General features: G+C 37.8%; 1 protein-coding gene across 1 annotated transcript in view; it reads right to left on the bottom strand.

Annotated features, from left to right (window-relative positions):
* LOC145988551 (piwi-like protein Siwi) overlaps window positions 1-18,466 on the bottom strand; it is a 53,016-nt gene extending 34,550 nt beyond the window's left edge. The window contains exons 1-5 of the mRNA XM_083123484.1: window positions 18,388-18,466; window positions 10,881-11,014; window positions 8,330-8,405; window positions 5,338-5,454; window positions 2,688-2,902 (exon numbers count right to left, since the gene is read on the bottom strand). Of these exons, the coding sequence (XP_082979610.1) occupies window positions 2,688-2,902; window positions 5,338-5,454; window positions 8,330-8,405; window positions 10,881-10,979 (507 nt within the window). The 5' untranslated portion in view covers window positions 10,980-11,014; window positions 18,388-18,466. The remainder of the gene's footprint in view (window positions 1-2,687; window positions 2,903-5,337; window positions 5,455-8,329; window positions 8,406-10,880; window positions 11,015-18,387) is intronic.
* Between the last annotated feature and the right edge of the window lie 597 nt (window positions 18,467-19,063).

The following is a 19,063-nucleotide window of genomic DNA, read 5'->3' as shown; positions in this document are numbered from 1 at the left end:
TACACATTAAGATCAACCTGCTGCTCGCCACTTTTCAAATGGCTGTATATCCAAAAGAAACTCTGAGAACACGGAGACCTTCCTGCATGCATGGAAGTCAGCATGTTTGAAACTGGCGCTATTTTCTTGCTGCTCACGTGATCGGTTGTAATTTATACGATCATCATGTATTATTATTATTATAAAGAGAAACCTTAAATGAAAATATATTTTAAAATGTATATCCTATGTAATTTACACATTTTTCTTGCATTAGCGTACTTTTATAAAACGGACTACATGCTGCGGAAGAAATTAGTTATTAGGCTGTTGCCAACCTCAATACTTCTCACTAAGTACAAAAACGGAAGTGATATGTCGAATGTCAGCATGATAGTGTGATTTCACATTGTCAGCGAGGATGATGATGTGGGTGGGAAGGGGAAGGGACACAGAGGTGTTCACACTCCGGAATCCTTTTGCAGGGTGAAGGAGATTGAATTAAAAGGAACACCTCTCAACAAGGGAGAGAAAAAAGTGACAGTATTCAAGAATTCACCCCAGAATGTGCATCTTATTTTGTATGTAGGGTACAAGAAAATGTGACTGCCTCAAAATATTTGTGTATCTTATCGTCTTCTTTCCCCACTTTTTTTTTTTTTTTTGCCAGGGACAATGCTTCACTAAGTTGCCATTTAGTTTCCCTTGGTGTTTTTGCTGCATAAATCAGCATTTTCGAACGGGGTGACAAGGAAAGGACATACGAGTGTGTTTTTGGATGAGGTACACTCTGGAAGATACTGTAACGTGTGGCTTTGAGATGTAGATCGTCCACGTTGTGACATGCACATTTGTCATTAGTTGTATTTTGTATTTGATTTTTGTTATTTAGCGTCGCTTTTCTTCAATTTTTGGCTAATACCGACGATGAGGATGAGTGATCGTCAAATGAAATTGATGAAGAGGCACTCACAAATAACACCCATGCCGGGATTCGAACCAGGGAACTTCGATGGCGAGTCCGAAAGTCGGCCACCAGAGAAGATGTACATTTTGATTTTTCATTTTTTACATAAGTACATTTTTAACTCCTAACAGGTCATCAGTGAAACACTGCTTATTCCGCATCGTTTGACAAATGGTATATCTTTGAACCTTACGGCTATGTGGGGTATTTTGTTTTCATAAGTTGGCAACACTGTTAAGGTAGACATGCTTTTGTTTACAGAAGGTCTTAAGTTCTATGATTCCCACTTTACAAGTGAAATTCTGGACATTGTCCCGAAGCTGGCAACACTGCCACTTTATATAAGGTTATTATTTTTCTTACTCAAGAAGTATCAGTCTGATTTCAACGAAACCTTACACGATTGTAGGAATGTACCACCGCTACATACTACATTTTTTCATTCACTTCGATCTATTGAGGGGAGCACAATTCAACTTTGTTCTTTTCATCTTTGCTTAATACTAATTATTGGGATGCACAATGTATAAATTTTACCTCCGCTCAAAGTCCTCTCCTTTAGAAAGAAAACAAAAGCAATTTCATGTGTCTACGACAATTAGTTCTTGAGTTACAATTTTTTTTGTACTTCGCGGCAAGTTTGAAAAGCGTGTGCTTGAAAATGAGCTGGCGTGAATGAGAATACAGGTGCGCAAAAGCTCCGGCGGCTAAAGGCCATCCTGTTAAAATAAATTAACAATAACAGACTATAAAAATATTTTACATATGTTATCTCCCAACAAGATACTGGTTAAAAAAAAGAGTGGATTTTTTTTGAAAAACTAAAATATGCTGACCAAGGCAGTAATTTATTTTATTAAAAAACATAAACTAACGTAACGTAATTTTTTTTCATTCCCAAATCCTGGCAAGTGCAAAAAACATCTGATTATCCCCAAGTTTTTGAGGTGTTAGGATATATTTTCAAAATTACTTCACTTTTCCAGATTGTTTACAATTACCAGGTCAGTGGGATTGGTATCGGCTCAGCCCTATTAAATATATGAGTTTCCCATTTGAACTGTATTATATCCAGCTACCCAAGTTTTGTTTTAACCTTTAGGTGCCCAAGCATCTCGATCGAGATACCCAAAATAACCCTCAATTGCCCAAGCGTCTTGATCGAGACGCTGTGTCAAGGTCGTTTTGAGAGTTAGCCCCCTCCCCCCGCCACATATATGCCGAATTTGCAAAAAATTCATATAGTCTGAATCTCTGGTTCATTCCGCGTACAACAGTATATCACTCATCTCTCTAGGGCAATTAGCTTCCGAACTACACTCATTTAATTGAAACTCTGCATTTTGCTCAAAATCGGCTTGGGCAACCGAGGCTTACTATTGAAAAAGGGCTTGGGCATCAAAAGGTTAATATCACATAAGAAATATAATTACAATTATTACAAAATTCATGTCTTCCCACAATGCTGCCACAAAAATAAAGAAAATTATGCATTTTGAATATTTTCCAGGGGATTTAGACTATCGCGAAAATGGCATTTTGTAACTTATATACAAGCTTTATTTGCAAGTTTTTTAATGGAAGCAAAACAATAATCAGAGAATATGGTACATGCTTTGAAGATCTTCACAAAATCACAGCTCATTTATTTATAATAGTAAAAGCATCACATATATTTAACTTAAAAATGGGTGCAAAAGTACAGTTTGGCCTTCCAGGTATAAATTAAGAAAATACTTACATCCGGCTTGATTCTGTGAGAGGTGAACATCACTGTTCCATCAAAAATGTAGCCTCCTCCAATGCTCTGTCTGTGCTCCTTCAACAGAGCTCGCTTGACTGCTGTTCGGTCTTCCTCTGGTGCAAAGTCGACTCTGTACTGGTACAGGCACCAGTTGGTGTGGGTGAGGAGCTTGAAGTAGTTAGCAGTCAATGTGACAGGATGGCCTGAAGATCCTGAAAAAAGCAATACATGATTCTGTTAGCATGTATTTGGGGAAATCGAAGTTATATTGTACATAGTATTAAAATTTACACATCCGGCATATAATAAAAAAAATTGGAGTAAATATACAGAGATTGCGGTCGCTCATATCAAATCTTAGATGATGCAAGAGATTCCATCCAAACTAGTCCACCCTCCCTCGAGCGTATACATTCCAATATCATCTTAATGTGACAATAATCGTAGGGACATATGTGTAAAATATCCACCTTGGTAGTTTCAGTCCATAATCATCTATTTTGTTTTCATATCACTGTGTATTGGTAAGATAGACTAAACTACATTTTAATATTGAAATGATGACTATGTTCACATTATTTGAGGTCCCACTACCACAGACAAATTACGGTTATATGTGCACTACCAGGCTTCAAGTGTATACCGCTTGTTTTGACTGTTCGAGCGAAGAAACTCTAAATTTTGTACACTATCTTGCATCGTCCGCACAAACTGTTTGGCGCTCAAGCGAAATTCTCTCCCAGCAGCACGTGAGGATGTCACCAAATGTGGCAGTTAGCCTTAAATTACAGAGATAGCAGGTAAGTAAAATTTCTGGCTAATCAACAATATAAGCCATTACTGATAACTAGGGGTCGGAAGTTGAAGACCTATAAATTGCCAAAAAAAAGACCTATAAAAATACCTAACAATATCAAAAAAGGACCTAAAAATGGAAAAAAGGATGTTTAAATGTGATCCAAATTAATTAATAGCTTCAGTTTTAATTAGGCTACACATTTGATGAATAAAAAATACAAAATTCTGGTGGTTTGGAACACACAGTGCGAGAAAAATATATGAATGAAATGCATCTTCTTTCAAGACATTATATATTTTTTAGATTAACATAATGTGAAAATCATATTTGAAGAATCATATTTGGCCTAACCAAATATATTTCTCTCTTTTTTTATTTCCTTACTGCAGAAAGGATGTTTAAGAGGTGATGAACTGATGACGATTCGAAGTGTGAATGGGCAGTAAAAACATAGTCGAAAGAAGGTGAAGTTGCAAAAAAAAAAAAGCCATTAAGACCTAAAAAAAGGCTAAAAAAGGTCCAATAAGCCGAAAAAGGAAAAATAGGACAAATAAAATCCACCTTTTTCTGGCCTACAATGACCCGAAATGAACATATATTATGTTGGGCCTCATCTTTGGTCACTAGGGGAAAAAAAAGGATTTTTCCTCAACTTCCGAGCCTTACTGATAACACTTCGAGCAGGTATACAGTATTAGTATTGGCAAATTGTTCATAATTTTACCAATTCAAATGTTGGTTTCGTAAAATAAATGCCTAAACATACAGTCTCTTTTCCTAAGGCAAAAACCACTTGAGTCAAAAATATAATAAATAAAGATATGAACAAATCATCCAAGTTTTTTCACTGTGTTTGCCGCATCACACCGTCAAATGGAATGTTTAGCTTCAAGTTTTATTTGATGATTGATAGAAGCTAAGCTGCCAGTGCCATGAAGTTATGGAATACCCATTCAGAAAACACCCTCAATTCCACCTCAGAATGATTTTTCAAGGTCTTTCTACACATGTTGCAAATTATGTTTCTACCACAAATGTTTTCATATTCATGAAGAAAACACACTGATTCCACATGCCTCCTGTATACAAGTTCCTCTCAATTGGTCCCTGAATAAAATCAACTCAGGGCGAGTAAATACCATTTCAAAAGCAATTTTACTTCTCTAAAATAGCTTATCTGCCTGCATATGCTAATTGAAACAATGAGGATGACAACTAATGAGATAGTCACAAAGGAACACCCATGCCCAAGCTTCCATTCAAGTACATGCTGAGAAAAAACATGAATCAAACTGAGGTAAAGCTACACATTTGAAATGAGACCTTACGAGACACTTATTGAAAGAGCACATCAGTCAGCTCTCAATCATCCTTACGAAATTGCATAATGTGCGTGCATTTGATTTTCCACCAAAATACAGGAAAAACACAAACAAAAACATATACTGTACTCTGTCAGGGTCCTGAGGTCAAAACCCAGCCTGAGCATGAGTGTCCCTTCATCAATTTCATCTTGTCATCACTCATCCTCATCATCGAGATTAGTCAAAAGTGGCAAAAAACAAAGCAAAGTAAACCAAATCAAATACTGTACTCGTTATTTTTTAAAAAAATTCCAAACGCAAACTCGAAATATAAAAAAAATATTTTTAGAACTAAATTTGAAAATTTAGACACCAGGTAAAAATTTTCAGGTGAAATGGACACTGGTTGCTCTGTTTTTTTCTACCCTGCCTGGAACCATCAGTTGTGATATAGCATTTGGCCACCGAGAGTACCACATTTGCTTAATAAGTTAATGCAGTAAATCATGCAGAATGAAAAATAAAGATGAATAAAAAAAATTACCCTTCTTTGTCAACATCTGGCTCGGTTTTGTCTGCACCATCAAGACCTCTCTCTTCAAAGGTGTTCGTGGCACTGCTCCTGTGGATGTCGCTGCAGCACCAGAAGGACCTGCATCACCTGCAACAAGAAATTCAGCAAAAAGGCTGTGAGTTTCCTCAAATATCCTGTAAATTATGCATAAATCTATTTATTATTAAAATTTTCTACCAATATTGTGTGGAAAAACGGAATTTCATAATTTAATGAAACAAATATTTAAATAATTAAAACATTTTATTATATTCCAGCTTGTATTTCTTGTGTAATTCATCAAATATTTTAAAGAAAAATTCCTGTAGACTGATGCAGTTTAATTGGCCGTCAGTGCAACCCCGATTTTATGTTCCTGTTCATTATACATGCAATCCTGATGGTCTCAACATAGCCAAATGTTATAAAATGTTCCTCGATATTACATTTTTCCACATTTTAAGTTTTTCCAGCTTGGTCCCCTGAAAAACAAAAATCACTGTACTTATCAGTGGGAATCCCCCTGAAAAACAAAAATCGAGGTTCCACTGTACTTATCAGTGGGAATCACTAAGTGCTGCACTAAGTGCTGACATCACTTTAAAGTGGAATCAGATCAGGCCTAGTTTTTCCCTTTGTAAAATAAATATTTACACATATCCTTTACAAAGCTATGACACATAATTACACATTTATATTCATAAAGATAACAAAATTAACAAATTTTACTCTAAGTTTACTGGGCAACCTACATGAAACAAACACAAAATACATTACTGTTGATTGTTGATTTGGTGTTTTAAGTCCACTTTATGCACAGTAAGGCTAATCGGGACTGGACCTACAGTTTAAAGTGGGATCCGAACCACTTGTTCCTCCACCGGGTATCGAACCCGGTACCCCTTGATTACAAGGCAACGACGCTACCACTGCGCCATCGGGGAGGCCCCCAAAATACATTACAATGGTATGGAAGTACTGAAAGATATCCTAAAGTTAGATAGAACTCATCTCATCTCAAGAAACTAAAAATGTGGTCATCTCCCAACATGGATGACAGTGGTTGGGAAGTTCAAAATAAAAATTCTGGAGGACAAACTGTGAAAAACTTGCTTCAGGGCATTAATAAATATGTATAAATACAATGGGATTTGGATTAATAAAAGTTGCTATTTTTCACGGAGAAAAATTCATGCATATTCCCGTCAATAATTCATGCAGAATTCCTGGTGAGTAGTCACCCTGATTTATGAATAAAAATGTTCGTATTCACAGGGTGCAGAATATTCCAAAATAATATTTGTGGGTGTGGAACAGCTAACGCAAAGTATGCATCTTTACTGTTTCCTTCTTGCCAAAAGCTGAGATATGATTGCAGAATTAGGGGTGCTGTGCCATAAAGGGAACAAACAAAAGACTAACATGAAGCAAGCAATGTAGGTAAACATTTTCAGGGAAAGAAAAGAGTGAAGCAAAGCACAGTGTAGATACGAGCAAGGGAAGCTACAGTCAGTGGCGTAGCGTTATAGTACGCCCGGCGTTCCCAGATTTAAAATTTCAAAAATACTTAAATGCTGCGATTATAAAGTAAAACGTAACTAATTTCATATATGTTTGACCTTCATGGCATTATAATGGCTATTTTTCGCGATCCGCTTGCAACGCTCCACTATCAACACTCGTTCTAGCATCTCTTTTCAATGCCTTTCCAGGCCGGACGCCGAGCAGGTTCGGCGTACAGGACTCCTATATTCCTTGCTGCCTTTCTGGAGGGAAAGCTTCGATTTCTACAGCACGCGCGTAAATGCTCTCTCGTACGCCAGCGTACGGTACGGAGCAGAGAGGTCTACCGTAATTGGTTCATGTGACCCTTCCTGCCTTCTGAAGCAGACCACAGCGGCAGAATTCCTACCCGGTTCTTCGCTCTTCGCGCTCATGCAACTCGTGCTGTGTGATGCTACAACACGCAATATTGACTGACGTAACTTTACCAATCTCAAATATACTGCTCCTTAATGGCCACTGTATTGTATAATTTATCGCACGAACAGCGATGTGTATTAGAAACTAAAAGATCAACACAGTTTTTGTCAAATAAGTTGGTGAAGTCCTCGTGATAGAAATTCAGCCTGTGGCTGCTCTACCACTTAACCCGCAAAACTATTATTTTCTTATTGTACTTTTTCGTTATTATCTAACTACTTAACATTGTGTGAATGGAAATGTTTAGCATTCATTTGAAAACTCTTAACATCGAATGGTCTCTGGAGAAAATTATTTTAAAATGTTTATCAGCATTCTCAAGATGTAATAAACAGTGGTCTGAATTACTAATCGGCACTGTTACGTCAGTAGAGTGTACGATATTTGGATCATCCACTCTGCTTTTCACAGTGCGCCAAGACGACAGAGGTCCCTGGTTCGAATCCCAGCGTGAGCACGGGTGTTCTTTGTCAGTGTCCCTTCATCAATATCATCACTCATATTCAGATTCGCAATTAACCAAAAGTGGTAGAAAAGCGAAGTAAAATAAACCAAATCAATCAGTAGTTGGATCGCCTACAACAATGACGTCTGCTGTTGTGCAGAGCCGCTTGTGATTCAGGTAGGTTTCTGCATCATGCAGAAAGATATAAAAAAAGGTATAGAACACCAGAGTTCAAAACATCTGTGGCATAGTGAGGCATCTAATTTTCTAGCTAAAACATGCAATGATGATGTTTTATTGAAAACCCAGCTTACTTCAGGCAAATAATACCCGTGGCGACTAATACCATAAGTAAATTATTAAGCAAGAAAGGGCCAACTCTTCCTTCGGACTTGGCGTTCCCACCCGAAATGTCCATGCTACGCCACTGGCTACAGTGAGTACTGAGTGTTGCCAATATTAAGAATGCAGGAAAGAAGAACAACTTCTTCACACTTGCATCTCGGACATGTAAAAACCATGCATAAGAAGGACAATGGGATTTATAACACTTACGCAGACTCATTTTCTCCATTGCAGCCGTGGCATGAGGCTCACCAGCTTCTTCTCTTGGCACCCGCTGTCCAGATGCCTTAAAGAGAAAATAAGGATGCAGAAGAATTTCTAATCGTCAACAATATACATCACACAGCTCTCTATCTCTCTTAAAATTTAATGTAAGTAGCATGAAATCAATGTAACCAAAAACAAAAATTACCAAGTAAGAAGTAGCACAATGAACATTAATTACTCTTCTATTTTTATATATCTCACATATCTCATATAATGCCCACATTCAATGAAGAAGAAATACAGTTAACAACAATCAGGTACAAATTATAATATTATACACAATATCTATAAGTTCGAATGAAGAAAATGGATAAATCAGCAGTAATTGATTGATTGACTGAGTTGGTGTTTTAAGTCCACTTTATGCACATTAAGGCTTATCGGGACTGGACCTACAGTTTACGGTGGGATTCGAACCACTGTGTGCCTCCACCAGTTATCAAACCCGTGACCCCTTGATTACAAGTCAATGCAGCTACTGGGAGGCCCTAAATCAGCAGTTATTGTATGTATTCATTGATATAGATAACTAACTAACTAACTCTCTAGCCTTCTTAAACCCGAAGGTTCATGGCTGCAGCAACACAGGCCTTCCATCTGTCCCTATCTTGAGCAAGATCTATATACTCTTTTCCATCCCTACCGATTTCCCTTAGGTCCATCTCGACGTTGTCCCTCCATCTTCGTCTTGGCCTTCCTACAGGTCTCTTACCATCAGGTTTCCCAACAAGAATCCTGTAAACTCCTCTTTCCTCTCCCATTCGTGCCACATGGCCTGCCCACCTAAGTCTTCTTGATTTAATTATCTAATAATGTCTGGACGTGAATACAAATTATGTAGCCTTCTCCACTCACCTGTCTCCTCATCCCTTTTAGGTCCAAATATTTTCCTAAGGATCCTATTTTCAAATACTCTCAATTTATGTTCCTCTTTCAATGTAAGGGACCAAGTTTCACACCCATATAATACTACAGGCAAAATTACGGTTTTGTATATTTTAACTTTTAGTTTCTTAGATATTAAACGAGAAGACAAAAGTTTATGAAGAAAGTAGTAACATGCATTTCCTGAATTAAGCCTACTTTTTATTTCCTCTTTAATATAATTTTCATTTGTTAATATTACTCCTAAGTATTTGAATTTGGAAACTGGTTCAAACGAGTTGTTATCAATAATTAGATTTTGATTATTACCTAACACTTGGTTTCGGCCTGTAAGCATATATTTAGTTTTCTCTTTGTTAACTTCCAAACCTATCTCTTTAGCAGTTTTGAAAAATATTTTAGCATTATTCTTAATTGTATTCACATCATCCCCCAGTAAGTCTACATCATCTGCATATGCTAACAACTGAGTCACATATCTATATCATTGATATAGATATATTTTAAAAATATATAGACATGTAATTAAAAAACAACTAAATACGAAAAATGAAATACACATAAAATGATTAAAATGTAAAACTAATAAATGCATCCCTATGCCAAAACTATTCAACAAAAGAAATCATCACATAATATAAAATAATTTCAAATTGTCAAAACATGTGCAATCAAACAGAATAATCTATGCTCTGCAAAAATGTCAAAGAAAATCCACAGTTATTATATGTTTTTCTTTATATATATAAAAATGTCAAAAAGTAACTTTGCAGGTAATAAAATTCCATAAAAATATAGGTAGGTCAGCAGATACTACAAATAATGCATGTTTATTAGATTGTGAATAATGTATGTTGAATTAGATTACCGTATAAGCGAAACAATATAGAAAGTGTGTGATATACTCCAAAATACGAAAAATAAATAGTATAGTTATTGCGCATATAACTTTCAAAAGACATATTTTCAAAAATTGAATGATCTTTTGATTATATATATATTCTGCCCATGCCCTCCAAAATGTTACAGAAAAATCAGCTGCAATTATACGTATTCATTTCTTGAGATATACTTGAAAACCATAAATAAGCATGTAATTAAATCAAATTAATAAAATATATGAGAACAAATACAGGGTGCCACATGAAAAATAGCCCAGGTCAGCTACGTCTATGCTACATGAAAACTAAATATTTCAAGGAAAAAAAATACAAAAAGGAACTACAATAAATATAATGAATGTTGCATGTTCTGCCCCATATCCCATCCAAAAGACAATGAAAAATGCAGGAAGTTATTGCAAATATGCATATCTTCATATTTATTGAGCAAATAAGCATGTGATTAAATAATTTTAAAATGCAACATATGCTCATTCCCTCAAAATAGGTCACAGACAAATCAGCATTTATTATTGATACTAATTTCTTTAGACATATATTCAAACAGAAAAATAAGCATATGATTAAATACAAATAGCAAATAATAAAAATGTAATAAAAATGTTGCACTCTCGATCCCATCTAAAACGGGGGTTAAGTACACATATCAAACATGATAAAATACAAGTAAATGAGAAATGTAATAAAATATAACATAATAACAATACCTGTTGTGTTGCAGGAGCTTGACCTGGTCGCCTGACATCCTGCTGTGACTGGGATGATCGAACACGGCCTCTTGCTCTTGCACGTGGCTGATCAGCCATGATGACAAGCAATTACGAGTTTTCCAAGACTCAACCTAAAAAAAGGTTACCAAATTAGCTCTTTGTACCAGAATTCAGATACAGCCTGGAATGTTCAAAAATTTTCATGAAAACAGACTAGTATAAAGTTTACAGCTAGGTAACCAATAATCCACTGATTCAATAAAACAACGCAACTTTGACATTAAAAACTGGAATGGTTTATTCACATCCCTATTTAATGTATGTAACCATGTACTTAGTCTTAGAAAAAGATGTCTGTACAAAACCAGGACAAAATACATAAAAACACTAGGAAAATGTCATAATTTTGCAAAATGTTACAGAATCAGAAATCTTATGAAAAAGTAGGTCAATCCACTTTATGCTCAGATAAGACAATCAAAACTAGAGCTACAGTTTAAAGTGGAATCTGAAACAATATACACTGTGACTCCACTGAGGTTTGAACCCTTGACATCAAGGTGACAGCATTAGCCACTACACTACTGGAAACAGGGGCTTCCCTGATGGCGTAGTGGTAGTGTTGTCACTTTGGAATTAAAGGAGTCTCGGGTCTGATACCTGGAGGAGGCACATTGGACAGTGGTCTTGATTCCACTTTAAACTGGAGGTCCAGTCCCGATTAGCTTCTTTGTGCATAAAGTGGACTTAAAACAACTACCAGGAAGGCCATTAGTAAATTTATCAAATGATACATTTTTATGCTGAAATCAGTTGACACCAATTGATCTGTTCCCTCTCTACAAAACATACAGAGCATTCCCTGACATTCGCTAGGAGACTCGGCGGTAAGCGGCCCGGCATCAGCGCTTGTCTTTCCCGGTGAACGGGTCCGCGACAGTCGCTTATATTAAAACTCGTAAAAAACTTTAAGAGTAACAGGGTCAGTTCTGAATAAAAGTGGAAAGAAAAATTGGGAAATAAAGTATACAAAGACAATCCGCACACCATCCGTGAGTTAAAAGAGAGTATTGTATGAAAAATCGGGAGAATTACAGTAGACGAACTTGCACGTGTAAATGGCAATTTCCTTCGGAGATGCCAGGAATGTGTTGCAGCAGAGGGACATCATTTTCAACACCTTCTGTAGTCAAGGTTAGTACACAATATGAAAACTGTAATTTTAATAGCAGACTCTAGCGACTGTCGCTGACCTGTTCACCGGGAAAGACAAGCGCTGATGCCAGGCAGCTTGCCGCACAGTCTCGTAGTGAATGTCAGGGAATGCTCTGTATTATAAAACACCTAAAATAAAGACACACCAGAAAAATTCAAATCCACTTCTGCTTCTGTTTATCTTTGGACTAGTTGCAATAAGATGACATTGTTTGTAATGGCAGTACTACACAAAGTCATCTGCGTGTCCATGAAGTTTTAATTAAGATGAATTCGCAGAGTGAACGGATACCGAGGATGTCTCATAAGATATAGATTCAGAGAATTTATAAGATAAAACTTTTCACTTTCATTCAATTTTTATTTTACCTTGTCGCATACTATAAATATGTACAAATTGCACCAAGTAGTCTTCATGCTTACGTAGCACATCCATATGTGGAATTATATGACATGGACCAGATGTATGTGTAATGACAAGATTAGCATCCAGCAAACGGAAGTTGGCTTCAATCAAACACATGAACAATTACAACAAAAGTAAAATCACTGATTCATTAAATTGTGCAGGGAACACATGAGAAAATACTGTGTCCTCCTTGAATCTTTCACTTATCAAGTTCCTTAAGTTTAAAACTCAGAATTGTGACAAATAATTAAAGGTAACAGTTTTGTATGGGCACAACATATTTCTACGGAAATGAGTTTCTGTAGCATTTTCAAAGTTCGTGCCGGTATTTTCTTTCATCTTTGAATAAATTTCACCGGGAATTCATGTATTTTTCAAGAGAAATATCTCTCCGATGCACAATTGCCATTGCTTTCATCTCCTTCCTCTATGTGAACCGGATGTAACCCCCTGTCAGTGTTTCCAACCATGACATTGTTTCGCAAGAAGACGTAAAAACGAAATATACTTTACTGATATTACTATGACCCCAAATTTTAACTCTTTGCCTAACCGAACCTTACTGTTAATGGTTTATGGGGCATTTTTCAGTTAAGAAGGTTGGGAACACTGCATACCCACAACGCTAGTCAAGCTGTGCCCGTCATATTGTATGTTACACAAGCAAAAAAAGGAAGAACAATAATTACTCATAATGTGAAAAATTTAAATTATTTTCGTGAAAAAAGCATAATTCTACCTTGAAGAATCTTTCGCAATGCAGAATACGTAAGTACGAGTGAGAGGTGTTGTGTCCATACGAAACTGGTACCATAATTAAATTTCAGAAGTCAAACCAACAACTGCATGCAGTTAAAAGCATAACACAAAGGGCAGTATCTACCAACATGTGATCATGTTACCTCCAATTCAGGCATTATTTAGAAACTACAAATTTTTGCAAAATTCGTTTTTTGACTCTACTTCATGCAAAGAGACACTAATCAAAAGTAGGATGTGGCATAGGAGCACCTTCAACTCCCTCATCCTGCATATAACCAAATGTTTCTACATTTTTACTACAAAGAACAAATGTTTCTCACTTGTGTCTAAGAGGCAAAAAGTAATCTGATTCAAACTTTTTCCTTTTCATTTTTCTTGATGGAACTTACTGACAATGAATGAAATTACGCAGAAATTGCTTCAAAATTTAATGTATTACAATGAGAAAAACGTAACATTTCATAACACTATTGCCTTTAAAACAGTAGATCTTTACGACAAGATAACAATTTCCTGAAAATTCGAGGGAGGACCCTTGTGTACCGAACGCCAGAACTACATCCATAGACGTTTTAAATTCTCGAACTCACCAGGATGTCAGAGCATGTTTCATAAAATTTACAAAATATAGTAATTCTCTAGCTTATAGCGGTTACAGTCTGTACAGCCACAAAAAGGACCCAAAATGTTATCTTTGTGTACCGTGTTGAGTCGCCATTCGCTTCTTGAGAAGTCGCGGCGCGAACATTGGTCTGCATTTCGAAAAAGTTTTCTGTGATCTGAAGATTGTGGGTTCAAGCAAATTGGTGGACAAAAAATATGAATTGAGTAGATTGATGTTTATTCTGTCGATACATGTGTGCATCGTGTTTAGTCGATATCCGCTTCTTGAGAAATCGCGGCGCAAACAGTGGTCTGCTCATGTAGAAATCTTATGAACACGGAAAGATGTCTTACTTTCTAATTAGAAGAGAAAGTATTGACATTTTAATGTACAAATGTAAAACACATGTGCATGCATCGATATTTGTGATGAATTTAACTAATTACGCGTATTGCAAGCAAATTTTTGAATTTGAATTTGAGTTTAAAATTTTGGGTGCGTCAGCACTAAGGCTATTTTGCACCCGTCACATTATACGGTCCAGCCCCTTATCGTTACACAGAACAACTCTAACGTTGCATAAGTAAAATCATAAAATATTAAATAAAATCTTCTGACTTTCGTTAAAAGCTGAGGCTGTAAAGGAGCACTCAGCACAAATAAGGACAAAAGACAGGACAACACAAACAAAATTATACTCGCCAGAGCCTCGTTAGTCTGCAGTCCAGGGTGTACTACGTGGAAGGAGCACCCCTTACACCCCTAATGCAAGCAAATTAGTGATGGGTCGTTCGTGAACGAGTCGTTCCTTTTGAACGACTCCCTCTTGGGAACTGTGAACTTCTCGCTCCTTCGGAGTGAACGAGCAGTTCCTCTGTGGTCGTTCCTCGGAGTCGTGAGCTTTGAGTGTACGTTGTCAACCGCTCCTGCAGTTCCAGCTCCGTCGATGACTCATGACTGCGAGAGAGAGAGCGACTGTGTTTTGTTTTGTTTCTGCTGTGTACGTGCTCTGGTTTTCTTGTGGTAGGTGGAGTAGTAGGCGGAGTTCCCTCTCTCCTAATTCTTTTCACTCAAGCTAACTCCAGCAAGTCCTCCCCCACCCCCCTCACTTCAGCTGCACGAAACCAACATCGAGAGGAGTTGATCGTTCCTTTGAATGGCTGCTTGAGTGAGCGCGCTCCGGTGAACTGCCTCCCGAAAAGGAACTGCCATGACAAGTGGTAGTTCCTCAGGAGTCGTGAGCTTTGCTTGTATGCAGCCAATGGTTCCCAGTCGATGACTCACTCCTACGAACCTGCGCGAGAGGGGGAGAGAAAGAGAGAGAGCGAGCGAGGTCCCGTCTTTTGTTGCTGGTTGTTGATAGTGGCGGTTTTCCGCTTAGTTATGCGTGCAACTCTGTTTACAACAGCAATGCTGCAGTAGCTCAACAATGAGAGAGGGATGAGCAAGTAATTCACCTTTAACCCTTTTTCTGGCATGTTTTCGCAACTCGCATTGCAAGGAACTGTAGAAGGAATGACAGATTAGAACATCATTATATCAAACTTACGACAACATTCAGTTTCCGTGCTGTTACATTACCGTAAAGTAAAAGTGGGGTCGGGAGGCGGAGAGAGCTTGAAAAATACAATGAATGCTATTCTTCGTAGTCAAAGGTTTAGCGTCCTTTCTTTCATTCTCTTATGGGTGTTTGTTTCACCGTGTATCCATTTAATTGTATGAACGTTTGGAAAGTTGGGGAGGGGCTACGGCCACCCTAGAAAATAAATTTTAACCTAAAATTTGTACATTTTACACATTATAATTTCATTTCAATCTCAATATATGATACTTATTAGAAGGGCGTTACAGGTGCCGATATCTTCCGATACTGATACCACGGGTAAAAGTGTTGAGAGGTTGATTTAAGAGGTTCTTCAGTTACCAATTTGGTTTTCCTGATTTTTTTAAAAAATACTTTTAGTTGAAACTTTTGAATTTCTCAAAATTTCGGGAGGGAACTGCAGCCCCATGAGTCCCCCTCGACCCAATCACTCATTCAATATTACATAAATTCTGAATTCAACGAAAATTTCGGGATCTTACTAAACATTCTGTAGATACTCTTGTGAGGATATCAGTAAAACACACAATGTTCGTTCACTTCCAATCAATATATAATTCACTATTTGATATCGCTGTGTAGACAACAATGAAATTAATATAAACTATAAAGGATGGATAATATTGAGTAATCGGAACTCGACGTGCAATTTTAACTGGCGAGCAAAACGAAATATGCCACGACAAGTAACTGGACCCTAAACCTTGATTGCAGTGAGATGTTCATACGAACAGTCTCCACAATACCCCTAGAAAGAATTCTAACCCTCCGCAATAATTCCGAGTTTTCAGCTCATCGTCCCCCCCTTCCTTCGAGAGAATCCACTCCCACCCAAAAAGGCCAAGCACGGCGAAGCCGGTTGCCTAGGGGTAGCAAGCGAAAGCGTGGGTCTCCGCCTCCTTGCCTCTGCCTGAAATGCGAGCGAGCGAAGGGTGCATGTTGACAGGAAAAGATGTCCTGTAAGACTGGACAAAAAAAAAATCAGACTCTCAGACGTTTGGCAACACCGCTTTCGCCCCCCCTTTTCACACTACGCGCGAAGGCGGATTCCTCCCCTCTAATTCTTTCCAGTCCCTCCCCCGCCCAACGAAATCAACTTGGAGCTGTGTTGGTATGGTAGCTCCTGTGAACGACTCTTTCAATGAGCAAGCTCCAATGAACTGCCTTTCTAAAAGGAACTGCCTCGTCCGAGAGCATGCTCCGTGGCCTCGTCGTTCCTTTGAACGACTCCTGGTGAACGACTCCTTTCGGTGAGCGAGCTCCGGTGAACTGCCTCCCGAAAAGGAACTGTCATGACCCATCACTAAAGCAAATCAATGCCGTTGTCCCCCTTCGCGCTCCACGACACGCAGGAAAATCCCTCCCGCTGGTTTGCAACACTGTGCAGTAGAATCGCTGTCGCGCTCTTCTATTTACTCTTTCCTCCTACATTATCGCCCAAAGAGAATCGCCTTCCGATAATATCTCCTTTGCACGGCAACCAAAGATTAAAGATTCCAACCCTGTTGCCACCTGTTGTTGCCTTTCCCGCGCTCAGAAGTGTCGTCTGCTGGACAGCGAAAAAGCAGAGAAGCAGCTCTTGCGCGTGTGTTTTTGCACTGTGGTTTCATTCTCACTTTTTTATGTGTTATTAAAGCTCGTTTTGTAGGCACCGTTTTCATGAGTGGTTTGTTTGCTATGCATAAATCTGTACGTTCTCGCGTAGCTTATTCGCAGCCCGGCCAACTTTCGGCAAACGCGGAAGTAGCAACAGCTTGGCCCAAAAACGCTGTTTACGTTCAGATCAATCCCAGATTCAACAGGTAAAATACAGAGGCTGGGACAGCACGTACTGTATTTAACATATTTTTTTTCAAAAGCAATAATATAAATAATAAAAATAATCCTGAGTTACACTAAAGCAGTCTACCACACACGCAACTTGACAAACACGTAGCAATTAAAATCGTAACGAAGTTTAAAATTGTTAACATGAGACTTCGAAGGCAGGAGCGAAGTTTAAGCGCAGCTGATAACAAAAACTATAATTCCACTTTTGCCTCGCTATTTTACGTTTAAAATCTCAACTACATGCACGAAAGCTATTCTCAATTTTCCGCAACACGAAACCAGCGATACCTCCCTCTCAATAAAAATCAAAAAGCTTGTGAAGGTCTGTGTAATTTTTTTTAGAAACCTCCCAATGTCATTACTAGGTCTGAATAGCACAGAATTCACGCAAGAACAGGTTTAATTTATCTTCAATTATGTCAGCGATAATTTCGCAATGGAAACTAAATATTTGGTTTTGCTTAATTCGGATCGTGGACCCAACTATCACCCCTCCTTCCAAACCAATGAACCTACGTTGAGATATCGTGTCAAGCCAACCACGTGATCACGTCTGAAGAGCTTCGAGCTCCCATGTCTTAAAATTTCATCTATTTTCCATTATTAGCATTACACGTTCCGGAAAGAAGCACTGAAATTAAACAAACTATGAACAGAAACAAACTATCAACAACTGACTACAGTCCTTCCCTTCCATACTTCATATCATTTTGCACATCCTCTCCTTCCCCATTGGCTAATCGCGACGATGAGGATGAGTGGTGAAACCGGCGAAAGAACACCCAGGCCAGGATTCGAACTGAGAACCACTCAAGGCAACTTTCGGGTATGGCGTTAACGACTGAATTTTTAAAAAGTTTCTTAGCGAAAAAAAATTACACGAATCACTTGTGAATAATCAATGGAACTAATTTGTGTTGCCTTCGCTAACGTATTCGAGCCACAACCTCTTCGAAGTCCCAAATATACAAATGTCACCATTAAAAGTCGAATTTTCGATACCCAGTACATACATCTGCATATGTAAAACACAATTATCACTCGCACATGTAGAAAGGAGCCAGCGGAAAGGCAAATTTACCTTGCACAAAACGGACGACTGCAACTGCCCTTCCAAACGATGACAAATCCTGAGCAGAACTGCGCCAAGTGAAGCGTTTTCCTCCTACGTCTTAATTATCTACCAATCACACGAAGCGTCGGTGCCACGCAACAATCAAAATTCGTTTAACATTTATAGGGGTAGATGATGTAACAGCCAGCTTAATATGAAGAAGGAAAGAAAAAAGAATGGAAAAAGAGGGGAAGAAATTAAAAATATTAAATTCACTGCATTAACAGTGCTGATTACTATTGACATTTAATGTAAAATGAACAACTGAAGCACTAGGGTTTAAACTATGCTTACTGTTTTGTCGAAACTGGGAACGAATTACAGAGATTTACGAAAATTGATGTCAAGTTTTAAACTGCCATGTTTGTTCTATAAGTAACACTAGAATCGTAAGCTAATTTAAATTAATTTTGAAGGGAAAATCAAAACTTCCTTGAATCGATTTTTATTCTATTCAGTTGTGCGTGTGCATTCTCCTAGTTTGAGAAATGAAGAAATATAGTTACACAAAGACATAAAGACATATGATAAAACAATAAATTAAAAGCCATTCATACCATGCTGATTTTGGCCAAAATTCCTCTAATTACTGGTTTATATTGAGGAATTACAAGTAAAAATCGGATTATTTTTGTAAGTATTT

The sequence above is a fragment of the Lepisma saccharinum genome, chromosome 6 (genome assembly GCF_977018435.1).
Source record: "Lepisma saccharinum chromosome 6, izLepSacc3.1, whole genome shotgun sequence".
NCBI classification, from domain to species: Eukaryota; Metazoa; Arthropoda; class Insecta; order Zygentoma; family Lepismatidae; genus Lepisma; species Lepisma saccharinum.
The sequence above is the reverse complement of the archived record's forward strand: the minus strand, read 5'-3'. Positions and strand labels throughout refer to the sequence as shown.